The 17,375-nt window shown below is 39.4% G+C and overlaps 1 protein-coding gene across 1 annotated transcript in view; it reads right to left on the bottom strand.

The window, feature by feature from the left end:
• Positions 1-449: 449 nt before the first annotated feature.
• The window catches only part of ctnna1 (catenin (cadherin-associated protein), alpha 1), a 197,386-nt gene continuing 180,460 nt past the window's right edge, over positions 450-17,375 (bottom strand). Inside the window, exons 17-18 of the mRNA XM_070878385.1 lie at positions 4,633-4,767; positions 450-1,722 (exon numbers count right to left, since the gene is read on the bottom strand). Of these exons, the coding sequence (XP_070734486.1) occupies positions 1,438-1,722; positions 4,633-4,767 (420 nt within the window). The 3' untranslated portion in view covers positions 450-1,437. The remainder of the gene's footprint in view (positions 1,723-4,632; positions 4,768-17,375) is intronic.

The raw sequence follows: 17,375 nt of genomic DNA on the forward strand, positions 1-17,375 counted from the left end.
AAAAAAATTTTCGTAAAATTTACAAGTGTCTTATGCTCTGCCTTGGAAGTGTTAAATTAGTTAGCAACCTATTAAAATATAACCATATTTCATAGAAACCAAAGTATACCTATCACTTTGTTTTTATAATGCCAATGTCTGAATCATTCAATTTATAAAATACTGTTGGCAAGTGCACCACTTTCTAATCAATAAATGTACATTTCAACATAATTAAACCCCATGGATATAACTTCCCCCACCCTAAAAATAAATGTTGCTAAATCTATAACTGGAATTAAAAAATATTTTTCAAATGTCTCTTGGCATAATGCAATGCTAGAGTTTTGCCCAAAGCTGCAGAAGGCAAGCAACCTCAATTTTGTATTGCAATTATACAGAATACAGTGATACATTTTGGTTGACTGCAAGGGGAGAACTGTAATTTCAGAATACCAAAAGCTACAGGGTCTGTCAAAACAGTAACTTTATTTGAGAATTATCGCCAGTACAGAGGTAAATTTATGCTTCAACAAAAGTATTTAAATCATGAAAAAAGATTTTAAAGAGTCCTTAAGTGTGGTACAGTATCTCTAGTTACTAATTTAGGATTGTCTTCCAATGATTATCATACCCATTATATTGTACCTTGATATATAGCATGATTGCGTAGCACAATAATAGTTGGCTATTTAAATTCTATTAACCACAATCAGGGAGCATGTTAATATCAAGGGATGTGTAAATAACTTGGCCTTTTGTATTTGAGGAAAGGAGAACAAAAGAAAAGGCGGGAAGGGAGGGGAAGATTTCCTTTTTTGCTTGGACTGTTGGTGGTGGGGGGGGGGGGGGGGGGGAAAGAGGAGGAAGACTGGAAGATCACAGAAATGGGTTGAAATCAAAATTGCAAACCAGTCCATATATTAACAATCTAACTAAAGCAACAATTAAACCAAGAGAAACCTCTACATGCATTTAATGGTTTAAAGTCTTTTATCATCATACAAATGAGGTTGCTTATAGAAAATGATTTTAAATCACTTTATTGCAATTTCTTCAATGTAGAATAGCTGGCAGTTTCATTCAGTTTTAAGAACTTTGGGCATTAAAATTCATCAGCCAATCTGCACATCCCACAAAAAGTTAAAGTTTCTTGATTATGTTATAGAATTAAAGCATAGTTATTGTCAGCTTGTTACCAGAGAGCCAAAGGAGGCTTGAATGTGACCTAATCTGCACAGCATTTCAACTTCCCAATCCAATTATGGAATGGAGACTAACTTTATTTAACTTTTTTTTTAAATGAAAGACAATTCGTAACTCGGTATGACCCACATTTGTGTGTGTATATTAAAAGCTTACATTTTATTTTAAAAAGTTGAGCAAGTTTAAGGAGGAGTTCTTGAAGCCACTCAAATGTATTTTTACCAGTGATAATGTATAGGAATGCTTTTTATTTTAAATGCTATCCATAGCCTTGAACTCGCTGAGAGCTTGCACTGGTGAGACATGCTTTTTCTGAGATGCTCTTTTAACTTTGTGAATATCGTCATTTTTCTCCCTCTTTACCAAGGGTTTCTTCTCTGGAGCCCGCATCTTCCATGAGACAGCAGGCATGTTCAGCGATGCCATGCCCAGTGACCTCTGATATTTAGTGGATGCCACATAGGAAGCCTTTACTGTTTGCACAACAGCATTCATTAAGTTCTTTGCAGCTTGGATCAGAGACATTGCACTATCCACCTGGAAATAAGACACCAAAAACAGGCTCTTGAGAATTACAGGGAGATAGCAGTAGAATTAGCTGTGAACCTGCAGTTAATACAAGTACACTAGCAATTTTGCTCAATAAATGTAAGATCATAAAGTTCTGCACTGTTCAGTGACCCTGATGGAATATGCTGACCAAACTATCCCATGTTAGAAGTCACATGTGCTACCCAACAATTTGAGGCAGTGAATTCTTCAACTGCTGTGCAATCGGTACAAGGCAATTGTAAGACATTTGCCTAAATTTAGGAAAACCAACTGGTGCTGTTTCTATATTGCTCCTAAATGCAATGAGAGCACCTAAGTGTTCAATTCCAGAGCAGTACTGCGAGATAGTAGATTTCCTACCTAACTGAAAACAACAAATGGCTACAAAGAAAGATGTAGAGTAAAGTCCTTAAATACAACTTTATCCTTACAAAGAACTACTACACTGAAACCACAATAGAGATGACACCCCAAATGGATAATGGAATCAGTGTCTCCAGATGTTGGTGTTATATGTATGATACAGCAGTATCCTAGGCACATATTAATATTCATAGCAGGAGATTAGAGTTAGCGAGATGCTCAATTATATGCTGCCTCACAAAAATTGTTGGATTATTCAAATTATATGCCCAATATATCAAATGTTTGTCTTATATTGGGAAGTTGCAATATATGGAATTGTAGGATAGAATCTCTATCCTTCCACTCTAATGCAACTGGTACAAGGGATATTATTTATTTTGAAGTAACAATGATCTTATGAACTACAGCAAAAATATTTATGCAAAATATTGCACTGTGCAAATGGATGTCAAGGCCACAATTTCTGTTCAGGCAAGGAGGCGGCACACTTGTCATTTTCTAGATGTCAAGTTTATTATGAATCAATTGGTTTAATGTTTAATTTTCTCCCAAATTATACTGCACAATAGATACTACTCTTCGATACCAATCACTTGTATTCACTTGGCACAATTTTTATTTTACAATGCCTTTAAGACTCACCTAATATTGATGCTTGCACACCAAGTTATTTTCCACTTTCTCCCTTCCTCTCCAGCAATTACTGGCTCTTATGGAAGTACAGCCTCATGGGCGTTGACAGATGTCCAATACCTTAACAAGTGGTCACTCCATGTGTGAGCCTAGACCGTGAGTATCAGCGGACTATTCAATTGTAAAGGGTAATTTAGCTGAGTCTAAATCTGTCCTTAGCCAAGTTTCCACTAAATGGCAATGCACAGTAGGAAGTCTAACTGGCTCTTCCCCACCCCACTCCGCCCAAGTACAGAGGAGCATCAGAACCCCTCAAATGCAGACCGTCTAACTCTTGATCGGTACAGTATCATCTAACATTGTTTAAGAGCCGCCTTTTATATGTAAATTCTACATCTCTGAATATGCATTCTGCAGTCGTAACTATGTTCAACATTTCAATTCTTTAGCAAGCAGCTGTATAGATCTTTCCATGAGATTACAAATGTACCTGAGCAATTAACAGCCAGAGAAAACCTAATCTAATAGCGAGATTGAAGAGTTAAGTTTGGTGAAATACATTTGTGCTGTTTCATCTCTCACTTTCCCTGATAAAACTGAAGATGCATGCCTGGAAATTCTTACTAGTCTTTACATGTTTAGTGCTCCTAGGGTTGCTGGCATGCATCCATGAAATAGGATAACAATCCTTATTAACGCTTCCTTCCCAGCAAGGCTTACTTAGTGACGCAGCCAAAAACTGAAATTATTACATATATTATAATGCTAAAGTATCAGCCATAACTAGGAATGACAAAGCTGCAACATAAAGATAAATAATAACTACTACATTGAGGCAGGATTAGTGCAAATATCAATAATGATTAAATTTGTTGATATGATCCTATGGGTAGTGTAAATTAAAGGGGAAATAACAAGATACTAGAAAACTAAACTGCAGATTAATTCAGGGTATTGTAATTTGCCTTCAACAATATAGCATTAATATATCCAGCAATAAAACAGAATATTTAGTTCGTCACTTAAAATGTAGCCACTTGCCCGACAAACATGTTTCCCATTTCATTTTAATTTTGTAAGGAATCTCTTGCATATCACTAATTTCTCTAATATTCCAATACAAATCTTTGGATTTGTTACCTGTAATAAGTTAAAAGTTGTCAAAAACTCAGTAACATCTAGGTGAGACAGATACAAATTTTAAATGTAAACATATGCCCTTAAAATCTGCTGGGATTCTGACCGACTCCAAGCATTACACTGGCAGAACCCGCCCAAAAAGGGTAAGGACCTAGTTCTGTCAAGTCTCAGCAGTCTCTGGGATCTTCTGATTTGTTTCAACAGGCCTGGAACCTCTTCCCACCCCTTACAAGGAAAATGGCACAATTTCCTTTTGTAAGGGCAGAGATATCCTACACCAGGAGTTGCTATATCTCTGACTCAGTTGGCACCCAGCATTGGACTGGAGGCTGAAACACCAAAGGAGTTAAAGTGTACCAGCCTTCAAATGGGCAGTTGTGGGCTCCACAATGATGGTTCAGGCCATTTCCCGGCACTGGACCACTAAAGAATAAATAAAAGATTGGACCCCTTACTCAGGGAGCCGATGGAAGACTAGAGGGTCTGGGGTACCTCCCTTCCACCCCTCCACCACCCCAAATACGACCAGGCACAAGATTTTCTGGCTGCATGGGCATCAGATATGCATCCACCACCTTGCAAATGAGGTGCCCTCCAGCTGTGCCAGCATAATTCCAACAATGCAGTGCAGGAGGGCACCACTCAGCACAATCCCAGTATAACAGCCAGGATTACCTTCCCTCGATTTTTGGGGCCACAACATTTTCCTTGTTAATTTATAGGAAACTGCTCATTCAATAACTGCATAATACTTACCCCAGACACAATGAGCTCTCCACCCAGGTTTTGAACTTCTGCCTTCACTTTGCTGCAGATGTTCAGTTGATGGCAGTACAATGCAATGCGCTGCAGATAGGCCAATAAATCTTGCTTACAGCTGGAGTCTGGGCACTGAAAAAAAAAAACTACTAGTTAAAAATCCCACAATTTCTACAAACATTTTCAATGGTTTCAATTTTTAAAAAGAGTAAAACATTTAGGGTGCTATCAAACTATTAGCTCAAACTGAAATAACAGACACATCTCAGGCTCAGGCATGGTGCTATAGTTGGCATTAGGCTTTGAGCAAGTCAGTGAAGAGTTTAAATTGCTTACATACAATACCTCATGGAAAGTAGTTGTGTGGAAACTGGATGATAATAGGATTAAACTTGGCTGTGATTGTATCAGATGCACCCCTCCCCACTGCCAATATAAAATATCATCCCAGCTTACTACGACTACAGAATTCTGTGGTACAGAAAGTGTCCTCGTACATGAAACACAAAGGTAGCATGCAGGTACAGCAAGTAATTAAGAAGGCAAATGGAATGTTGGCCTTTATTGCAAGAGGGATGGAGTTTAAAAGTAGGGAGGTCTTGCTACAACTGTAAAGGGCGTTGGTGAGACCACACCTAGTCCGTAGAGGGAAGTGACCGGGGCCCAAGTGAGGCGTGAATCTGGAGCACAGAAGAGGCGAGGGCCCAGGGGCAGCACGGGTCAGTCCACACTGCGATGTGTACACGCTCGGTCTGTGCAGCAGAGCTGGTCTCCAGTTAGTCTTGGGTAATCCTTGCCACTGGACCAAGACCTAGCTCTGTCAAGCCCGTGTGGTGGCTGGTGTGCAACAGCCACCACACATTAAAAAAAATCCAAGCACAGACATCTTCCACCATTCACTATGTAGTTCGGGATCTGGACTATTAGGTCCTTCATTGAAACACCTGTGAACTCATCCTTTTTTGGCGCGGAAGCAAGTCATCCTCGCTTCGAGGGACTGCCTAATGATGATGCCTTCAGTTTTGGTCTCATTTAAGGAGGGATATACTTGCATTGGAGGTAGTTCAGAGAAGGTTCACTAGGTTGATTCCTGGGATGAAGGGGTTGTCTTATGAGGAAAGGTTGAGCAGGTTGGGCCTGTACTCATTGGAGTTTAGAAGAATAAGGGGTGATCTTATTGAAACATACACGATTCTGAGGGGGCTTGACAGGGTAGATGCTGAGAGGATGTTTTCCCTCGCGGAGAATCTAGAACCGGGGGCATAGTTTCAGAATAACGGGTCGCCCATTTAAGATGGCGATGGAGGAATTTCTTCTCTGAGGGTCATGAATCTTTGGAATTCTCTATCCCAGAGCTGTGGAGGCTGAGTCATTGAATATATATTCAAGGTTGAGATAGACAGATTCTTGAACTACAGAGGAGTCAAGGGTTATAGGGAACAGTAAGAAAAGTGGAGTTGAGGCAAAATCAGATCAGCCATGATATTATTGAATGACGGAGCAGGTTCGAGGAGCCGTATGGCCTACTCCTGCTCCTATTTCTTATGTTCTTACAAGAAAAGTCAGTTGGCTGAGGTAACAGAGGGCTGCTACATAGGAACGAATTGCTTGAATAAAATTGATGAAAAAAGACCAATATTCATCTAATGTGCCTTTCCTTGTACTCGCACGATAGTGATAATGGAGTTATTGACTAATCATAACAATCAATCTTTATGAATTAGTGTACAACAGAGCCAGACACTACATGAGGCAAGTCATTGAGAACATTGAGAATAGGTCCAGTCACTTGCTCCTCCCTGAGCATGCGACACTTACCATGTCATGTCTCAAATTACTCATACTATATTCCAAAATGTTATTTTCTGAAAGAAATCTATCTAATTTGCATTTGAATGTCTCAATACTAAGTGCTTCCATCATCTCCCTATGGAGCCTGTTCCATAGATTGACCACTCGCTCATTGAAATATTGTTTCCGCCGATTAGTTTTGAATTTACCCTCTTCAAGTGAAGGCCATGTCCTCTTGTTCCAGTGCCTGGGCAACGTGAAATAGCATGTCATGAGCTACATTATCTGGTCCTATTAAAATCCTAAACAATCACATTACCTCTCAACCTTCTCTGTCCAGCGAAAGAATGAAAGGTGATCTTATTGAAACATAAGATAATGAGAGGGCTCAACAAGTTGGATGCAGTTATATTTCCACTCATAGCGGAAACTAAAACTAGGGGGCAATGTCTCAGAATAAAGGGCCACCCATTTAAAACTGAGATGAGGAGGAATTTCTTCTCAGAGGGTTGTAGATCTGTGGAAGTCTCTGCCCCAGAGACCTGTGGAGGCTGAGTCATTGAATATATTTAAGGCAGAGATAGACAGATTTTTGATTGATAAGGGAATAAAGGGTTATGGGGAGCGGGCAGGGAATTGGAACTGAGTCCATGATCAGATCAGCCATGATCTTATTAAATGGCAGAACAGGCTCGAGGGGTCAAATGGCCTACTCCTATTTCTTATGTTCTTATGTTAACATGCCCAATTTACATAATCGCTCCTTGTATGTAAAACAAAAAGATTTGCAAATTGAGTACGTGATGTTTGCCCTGCCAGTGGGAGATAGAATATACAGTAAACTCTCATTTACCCGGATTGTTTGGGGATTCGGCAACTCCGGTTAAATGAATTTTCCGATAGGGCGAGTTTACCTTTTAAAGTTAATATTTGAAGGTGATAGAACCACCCACAAAATATTTTATATATCGGATCGTATAGATCTTGATCCGCTCTTTCCAATGAGCTATTTAGATTGAAAATCGATTCGTAACTTTTCGAAATATAAAACAAATAATTGACAAGCGCTAAATTTATAGTCGAATAAAAAGGTTTAGTTCATGTTATTTGAACGTGAACATAATAAATGAAAATTGATTCATAACGGAAATTAAAAATAAATGAAAAAATATTTAGTTCATTTTATTCTGTTAAATTTGCTTATTCTGCCATTGCTGCTTCTTCAATTGCTACTTTTGCCAATGTTTCTTCATCTGCAGGTCCTCCTTTTTCTGCGTTGACATTAGAGATTGATTTTTAAAATAGCGATCTTATATCTGCTTGTTTAAATGAATTCATTTTCTTCTTAATTAAAATGTTGTGGACGATATGAGTTTGCAGAACCTCGTAAGAAGTAAAATGAGAATTCTCCTCAAAATATCCAACGACATATTTCATTGCTTCTTCAGCATGTGTCCAAGTCTTTTTTTGTTTTTCTTCAATTTCATTGTCTGAATCGTTCATCTCTTCGTCAGATGTGTCTTTATTGGCGACTATGCCGGTAAGTTCCTCGTCAATATAAGTTTGTGTTACATCTGTTTCGATGTCATCTTCTGCTAAGGATTTAAGTGCGTTTGGTTTTGTGTGCACTGCTGACAATCGCCACGATTTTTATTATTAGCCCATACATGAAAACCTGGTAAATGAGCAATTCCTTTTAAAGCACGTGGTTTCCTTGATTTGCCAATCACTAAAAGTGGAAGTCTATGTTCTCCAGAGGCATTGGCACAATTCAAGATTGTTAACCTCTCATTCATTTTAAAGCCTACACAGCTTTCTTCTCCCCTGCTGCAGCCAACATAGCAGTTGGCAAACACTTCCATAGTAAGCCAGTCTCATCGGCGGTTTATACTTGATCTGCAGTCAATTTATTTTCCTACACCATTTCAGCAAATGTTCGTGAATAATTCTGTGCGGCCTCATTGTCTGCTGATTTTTTTCCCGCCCATCACGTCCAGCTGGCCAATGCCGTGGCAATGCTTAAAACGTGTGAGCAAACCTTCTGAAAAAATGCACTCCAGTTAAATTCATTTTCATCTTAAAGTCCTTGGCCTTTGCTGTAATCATTGGCCCTGAAATTGCCACACCTTCAGACCGTTTCAAAGAAAACCATTCATTAAGCACTTGGTCTAGTTTGTCAAGTTTCGGCTTTTGCAAATTCTTGTGGGACATTGCCTTCACGGAAGATTCAGAAGCAGCGGCGAAACTTACTAAATCTTTCCTTTGTTTCTTGATATCATAAATTGTTGATGATCCAACTTCCTATTCATCCATCAAAGTACGCACACTTCTGCAAGCTTCAGACTTCTTTATAATTTCTAATTTCTGCTGAATGTTCAATACTTTTCATTTCCTAATACTGCATTTGCTTTTAGTGCTGTCAGAAGGCATTTTAAATTGTTTGATTTCAGGGTGTTTTGAACAAGTACACTCGGCAGACTGATGCGTTGTAATGAACTGCTTTCAATGTGTGTGACAGTTGAAAAGTGAGAAAGAAGTCCACGCTGGCATCAATGTGTGTGTAATTGAGCAACCTGTGCACGTTTATGATAGTTGAAGTGAGCGAGATATTCACGTGTGTGACAGTTAAATTGCCGAATCTCGCAATATTTTAAATTCCATTACAGCTGGTTTTCTGTTACATTCATAGCCGGTTAAACGAGAGCTTACTGTACATGGAGATCGAATTAAGGGCTCAAGGCCAATAATAAGGCCAATAACAGCTCTTTCGACCTCCAGGATCTCCATCCAGATGGGCCGAAGTATAACCAACACATGTGAATAATGCTTTTGTGCCTTAAGTTCTACCAGAACTCATCTGTTAGAGGATGGAATTTTCTAAGTTTGTGTAAATTGAGGTTTGTGTGGTGAATTATTCTGAATTGGCCCTCTCACTTTTTCCTCCAAGTAGAAGACACAAATTCAGACTCAATGCCTCTTCACAAATAAGTGCTAAGAGTTTGGTTATATAAAATCTATTATACTATTTTCCTACATCTGTAAGTCACTGCTGAAGAAATCTACAGGGATAACGTAGACCTGAAGCTGAAGAACACTAATGCTAGGATCTTAAGGGCGACTTGCTGTGTTTTATTGTGCTGTTGGATAGCGTGCAAGAATCTAAGCAGATGGGATTTTTACAAGGAAAGGATACGAGATGCTCGAAAGCACTGCAAGAACATAAAAAAATAGGAGACTCAAAACGGCTGTTGAACCTAGTTTGCACATGACAGCAAGAAAACATTTTGAAACAAAAATATGTGCTCTATAGCCTGTAATTCAGACTTGAGATCAAGATGTTTAAACTATGAGCTTTATGGAGATCAGAATTCCATAAACAAACAACAGCCCTGTAAGTCACTCCAAGAAATCTTTTAATCTATATTTAAAGCAGCAACTTCAATGTTTAATTGTCACGGTCAATTTTACAATTTTTGTAAAAATTAAACTGGCAAGGAAACTACTTTTTTTTTTATGTACAGAGAAAAAGTAACAGAATTGCTATAGATATCTGCAATCAGGAAATCTATGAAGCTTCTTGAACAGCAGGGCTATGAGAATCGACCTGCATATGGCCCGGCTCCCTCCCATGATTAGATAGTAACAGTACATTTGCATTGCCAACAATGCTGGTAAAATAAATCCATTGAATGAAATACTTAGGATTTATAAAGGGGTTCTAACAAAATCAAACTGCAGTTTGTCAGTTAGACATTATGTGTGAAGCTAAAGGTATATTTATCAATGGGACTGTGTACATTGTTCAGGCTCCAACACTCCAGAGATAGATTCAATGTTGACCAAATGAAAAGTTTAGAAATGCTCATGTTGCAAGTCTTAGGACCAGATTCAAAACTATCCCTCACTGAAGGCTTCACAAATGCACAAGTTAATTCCAACTGATACATGGCCTGGACATCTATGGGCAAAGGACAGGCCAAACATATTTTTAACATTGAACCAGGAATATTTGTTCTCGCCTTTAGGAGGAAGTCTCTATATTAATAACTGAGGGAAACCAAAACAAACAATGCTGAAGCATCAGCTGATATAGTCTGCCATTTTTGTCTAAATGTCTGACGGTTAAGCTTGTTGAAAAGTCCTCTTGAATGGGAGACAAAAAAGCTGCATTGACTGGTGCTTCAGACTGACAAACAAAATTAATTAAATGTTCTTGCACAAGTTAATAGGTTAAACATAGTGTTATTGCTTACCAATGCAGCTGGATTGATGCCTGGGACCTTTTAGAGAAGAAAAGCACCAGAGAAACACAAGAAACATACCCAATGCAAGAAGAAAGCTCGTGACCAACAAGTCAAAATATTGAAAAAAGTGCTTTCTGCAGCCCCTGCCTTCCCTTTTGATTCGCTTTTTAAATTACAAATGAAGCTTGGGTTAAATCAGGAATTTTAATTCTCCTTTGTAATAAGCCACTTTAAAAATGAAAGATTCCCTATCGTTCCCTTGTCTTGTCTTTCTTCCACCATCCAATACAAAAAGTCTTATGGTTGGATCAACTTCTGCAGTTGGTTCTTTGACCAAATCCCACACAGGATAATACTTGCGCCAATCTACTACTCTATCTTCACTATTTTTATTGTCTATGTATACACTACTACTACAATACAAGTACAACATTCGAAATCCGGAATCCTCGGGACGGAGTCTGTTCCGGTTTTTGGGTTTTTCTGGATTTCAGACAAGAAAATCAAGTCTGAAATCCAGAATCCTCGATCCGAAATCCGGCAAAACCCAAAATCCGGCATGGATTCGGTCGAGATTCTGAATTTCAGACTTGGTTTTGTCTGAGATCCAGAATCCTCAAGCTAATCAGTGCCAGATTTTGAGTTTTGCCCCCAAAATGTCTGGTTTTCAGACAATAATTCCAGATTCCCGACGACTCCATCAGCTATGCGCAAAATGTCCAGATTTTGGACAATTCCGTTTTTCAGATTCAAGACGTTACACCTGTACTACTAAAGATAAATTGTTTGGGCTAGAAATTCATCTCCCTACCAACACTCTATCACCATGAAATGGTGATAAAATGGCATCACCGCTCTTTTGCCAGCTGGTCCCATGGCAGCCGCCATATTGCTCTCCCATATTTGTTGCCGGTGACTGGCAGCACCCAGGAAAGAAAAGGGCGACATGGTGATGTCACAATCGGCATGGATTTGAACCCACAACCTTCTGACTCAGAGGCGAGAGTGCTACCAACTGAGCCACAGCTGACACTAAGAAGAAAAGGAATACTAAAGTTTTGCAAAGTGCATTTTGGCAAAAAGACATAACCTATCATATTTTGGCCTAATTCTAAACAAGCTACTAAATGGAATATTTTTCCAATTTCATTTAGCAGGCAATTTAATTGTCTTGGTCAGCTTCTCAAATTAATTAAAAGTTTCAAATTAAAAGCACTAGAAATTGACAGTATAATCCAGTTTGATCCCTTACACAAAACAAGTGAATTTTACCACCTCAATTATATAAATCCTGAAATGGATTGAGTCGTTAATATTTAACGGCCCAGATTCCTATTATACAACAGTGTTTATTCTGCGGTAAGGTCTGGAGCAATTTGCAACTGAAACATCTGCAGACATTACACTGGAGACACTTCAGTAACCTTGTACCACATGGATTACAGAGTACTCCCACAATACTGCGTGAAACAAGCAGTGAGCAAGTTCAGGAGGCCTGCACCTGTTTGCACTTGTGTGATTTACCAAATTACAGTTCTGTTTTTAATTTTGAATAGTACAAATTACAGCAATTATGCACTAGAATTTATAATTAACTGCGGTTGTATGTTGCTTTCGATTTGCTAAGAGATTCAGAATTGTAGTTAGTGGACCTCATTCAAAACTGACATGTAGCTGACAAAATCCCATTTAAATTAGTTTCCTGCATTAAGCAGTTGCCAGAAGAAATCCGATAAAAATACCTTAACTAAAAAAGCTGTTTCTCAGACAGCTCTATAAATTTTAATACAAAACTCAGTTTCATGCTGCATTACCAACACATGAATATTTTTTGCTATTCTATGCAAAAAAAACCTTGGATGTGTACAGAAGCCCAGTTCAAGAGCCCAATATAATCTGGAAATATGAGGCTTCAGATGTCCTACTCTGAGGTCCTGAATAGACAAGCATATCCTGCTACTTCAGATAGTGGTTTCAAAGCTCACCTCATTCTACTGATGCTCTGGTTTTCCAATCCATTGTTACTGCCCACCCCTCCTCCCCCCCCTCCCCCCACACACCCATCCACTAATAATGGCTACTATGCTTCAACATTCTGGTGCTGCTATTTAATTGGCGATCGCTGGACCAACTGTAAAGCAAACAGGGAACTTGCAATAATAAATCTTTTTTGCAAAATTTATTTGTAATATGTGTGTGCTGGGGAATGGAAAAGATTTCCGCTTTGGGCATCTATCAGCATCAAGTATTTCCAGGTCAGAAATACAGAACTCCCTTGAATAATTCCTAACAATTTGCCTTAATCCCAAACTATATGTACCTTTTTGCCTTCAAAATATCATGCACAAAAGGATGAAAACTTAAGCTCACTCTTACAAATATAAAAAGCATCTGTAGCATCAGGGATATAATGGTTTAACTTGCTGATTTGATAATCATGTAAAATCAACATTAAAATATTCCAATAATAGACCTTTCTGGAACCCGAGGGACAAAAGTTTGCTGTTTACTAGCTCTGGATGGTTAAGATACATCAGCTGTCAGCTACAATTGTCAGATATATTTAAAATCCCATATACGAGCAGAATGCATCTTACTGCACTAACAAGCAAACTAATTAATCAAACATTTATGAAATGGCTGCAGTAGAAAACATCAACATGACTACCTTTAAGCCATGCATTCTGTGACCTTTTTGTAAAAAGCAATACACATTTCAGATACATTAGTCAAATTCAAAGCTGACTTGAGGTCACAGAAAAGGACATTGGACCCTGATATTTCAATATTTACGAGGGCCAGTCTACATGCTCCCATAAACCCAGGAATTAAAATGTTGGGGGGGCGGGGGAAGGGGGAATGCAGCGGCTTCTCATTGGGTGGGTAGGGTTTAAACCTGACCCTTTTATCTTGTGACATGACCAAAGATGCTTTTAATGTTGATGAAGCCGGCCCATTTTTACAAGCTGCAACCAAATAGAACACTGGCTCCTGAAGAAAAATGTTCAGTTGAGAAAAACGACAAGCAGCGAATTACTGCCATAGCTTCTACTCACCGACTAGCGGAAAGATGAAAAGGGTAAGCTTCTGGTGGCTGGGAATTACAAACTCATTCCAGATGTAGATGTTTTTGCAGTGTTACCAACAGAAACAATAAGTCACAGATGAGGAATGGATGTGTCATTCTGACTGAGCATGGCATTGCAGGGCAGAAGAGTTGACAACTGTATAGTTCAGGTAAAGTGCTGGTGTTTAATATAATGGAATTAATATTTCTATCACCAAGCATAAAGTCTGTGGTCCAGCCAATGGATACTAGATATGAGTCATGTTGCGACTGCCAGTACACAAAAGGTTTGAATCCACGGTTGGCGAGAAGGAAGTTATGATGTCGGCACTGTTGATCGACTCAGGAATTGTTGATGCTGTGTGGGAGGATTCTGCTGGTACTGGGATTGAGTGTGAGGAATAGGCTCGAGGGATTGGGTCCAACAAGCAAATGGCGCTGTAGAAACAAACTCCCTACCAAAGCCATAACATCCAATTCTGTATGGTTGCTGACAACTAAATCAGATGCATCAATAGATCTTTTCTCTGCGATAAATAAATTGACAATTTTGTGGACAAACGTGCTGCTGGCAGGAAGCAAAGTAACAAATTTATGTCAAAGGACTAAGATTTGCATTTCACAGCTTGTACAGTATTGCTTGGTCTGCTGAGTGTTTTCCAACATAATCCATTTTTATTTTTAAAGCATCCATGATCATTCAACTTTTAAATTTCCTAATTATTAATAGAAGACATATAGCTGCTTAGAAACTGTTTTGAGAACACGAGGACAAAGCAAGGGCGTTCCCCTCACCTATATAAGTGTTGACAGAAAGTGGAGAGTCGTTGAAAGGCAATGCCTTCTGTGAAAATATCAAACATGGCCTCTGTTGTCAGCAGGGATCAACCTCTGACCTAGATTACTGGCACCAATACCATAAGTTGCAAGTGTTGCAGATTTTCAATAAGATTGGAAATTCATAGGATTGGATTGGATTCATATAAGACACCAGGGTACTTGGAATTTTTTTTAATAAGACAGTATTAATGCAGATGGAAACCTACACAATGAAGAATCATCAGTTAAGAGCAACATTCAGCGAATATAATCTGAAATTGATCAACTGTTTTTTCTGTATGGTCATGGTTCTGTACTCTACACATTGTGCGGTTGTTCAGATTTAATTCTACCGAAGACAACTTCTATTGCCAGCTTTCAAAATTAAAGAGATAAACTGTCCAAAGCCGCAACTTATCTAGTAGAAGTCAATGTTGTCAAATAATTTTCGCACAGCAACCTGTTATGTTCAATGAATATCAGTGTTGAACAGGAATTGGACACTGTTGACATTTGATCTCAAGATTACTGGAGATGGAGCCATAATTTGTAATCTAAACATCTTCAAATTAATGTTCAATAATATGGATTCCATTAAAAATACATTTAGTACAGGCCGATTGGATAATTTAGCAGTTAGATGGAATTGATAGTTTGTCAGTGTTGGCTCAGTAATAATCAGTAAAATGTTATTATTGTCCGCAGGCATTGAGAAAGCCTTTTTACTGTGCATGATTCAAGCTGTATAATGGAAGGCTATATTCAAGTTATAAAACTGCGCTATTCATTCATTAATGTGTGTAAACACTTAAAAATGGCTTCAACTCATTGTGTATCAGTTTGTTACAGATATCATTTTTACATAGGATATGCAGCACAGAAACAGGCCATTCGGCCCACCCAGTCCATGCTAGCATTTATGCTCCACTCGAGCATCCATCCGTATTTCCTCATCTAATCAGTTTTATTAAAACTATTTAAATAACTGTTTACTTGATAATTTCTTAAATTAGCCATGCCATAACCTTAAGACATTTTTAAATCCCATTTATTTTTGTACACGTGATTGTGATTTTGTATAATGAAGCTTAAATTTCTATCTTAAATAGTCTGTAATCTCGTCCAGCCCAACAATCTCCTGACATATCTGCACTCTAATTCTGCCCGCTTGATTATAAATCGCTCAACCATTGGTGGCTGTGCCTTCTGTTGCCTCGGTCCCAAACTGTGGAATTCCCTTCCCAAACATCGCTGCCTCTCTTTCCTCCTTTAAGACGCTCTTAAAACCTACCTCTTTGACCAAGCTTTTGGTGACCTGCCCTAATTTCTCCTTATGTGGCTCAATTTTTGTGTCTTACGGTTCCATTCCTATCTATCTAATCGTAGCTAAAGAATCACCTGCAACGGCTTCCCTTCTCGCCTCTGCAGTTACCTCTGATGTTCCTCCTATTTCTCATCTCCATGTTGCCCCTTGGCGACATCATCCAAAAACAGTGTCCGTTTCCACATGTACGCTGATGACACCTAGCTGTATCTCACTACCACTTTTCTTGACCCCCTCCTCGGTCTCTAAACTGTCAGACTGCTTATCCGACGTTCAGTTCTGGATGAGCAGAAATTTTCTCCAATTGAATATGGAGAAGACCGAAACCATTGTTTTCGGTCCCTGCTACAAACTCCATTCCCTAGCCACTGACCCCATCCCCTAGCCACTGACTCCATCCCTCTCCCCAACTTCTGTCTGAGGCTGAGCCAGAATGTTGGCATCCTTGGTGTCATATTTGACCTTGAAATGAACTTTCGACCACATATCCGCAGCATAACCAAGTCTGCCTATTTCAACCTATGTAACATCGCCCATCTCCACCCTTGCGCCTCAGCTCATCTACTGGTGAAGCCCTCATCCATGCCTTTGTACCTCTAGACTTGACTATTCCAATGCACCCCTGGCTGGCCTCCCACATTCTACCATATGTAAACTAGAGGCGATCCAAAACTCGGGTGCCCGTGTCCTAATGCACCAAGTCCCACTCACCCATTACCCCTGTGCCAGCAAACCAATATTGGCTCCCAGTTAAGCAACGCCTCGATTTCAAAATTCTCATCCTTGCTTTCAAATCCCTCCAGTTGTTGTTCTTGACAATTTAACACAAACCTACAAACAGAGAGGGGAGCGCAGGAGGAAGAGAAATAAAAAGGAGCTCGGGGGATTGGGGAGGAGGTGGTTAGAAATTCGGAGTGGGTGGGGGGGGGGGGGAGGGTTGGGGGAAGGAGAACATGATCCAGGTCTGGGGGGGAAAAGAGATGAGAGCCAATGTTACTGTTAAGCTGCGCAATCTGGGAATCCGGATGAGAGCAAGAACTTTGATCCAGATGGGAAGAAGAATCACATTCTTCCACCCCACCACCTTCTCCCTATTCTTCCCCACCCGCCGAGCCCCAATCCATCCCTGGGCGCAACAGTTGAAGGCGGCAGCTCACTACCATCCTCTCAGGGGCAACTAGGGATGGTCTATAAATTAATTTTTAAAAAAAAAGAGCATATTCTAATCCTGAAGCAAAATACTGTAGATGCTCGAATAAAAACAGAAAATACTGGAAATCTCAGGTCAGGCAGCATCTGTGGAAAGGAAGCAGAGTTAACGTTTCAGGTCGATGACCCTTCGTCAGAAAAGCATATTCTATATTGGTCCTACTAACACACGACATTACATTTGTGTTATTTGCTGGACTCGACTATTCCAACGTTTCCTGGCTCATCCAAATCTTTGCTGCACGTATCCTAACACATGGCAAGTACCATTCACCCTGTGCTCGTT

Source organism: Pristiophorus japonicus, chromosome 4 (genome assembly GCF_044704955.1).
Source record: "Pristiophorus japonicus isolate sPriJap1 chromosome 4, sPriJap1.hap1, whole genome shotgun sequence".
In the NCBI taxonomy this organism is placed as follows: Eukaryota; Metazoa; Chordata; class Chondrichthyes; family Pristiophoridae; genus Pristiophorus; species Pristiophorus japonicus.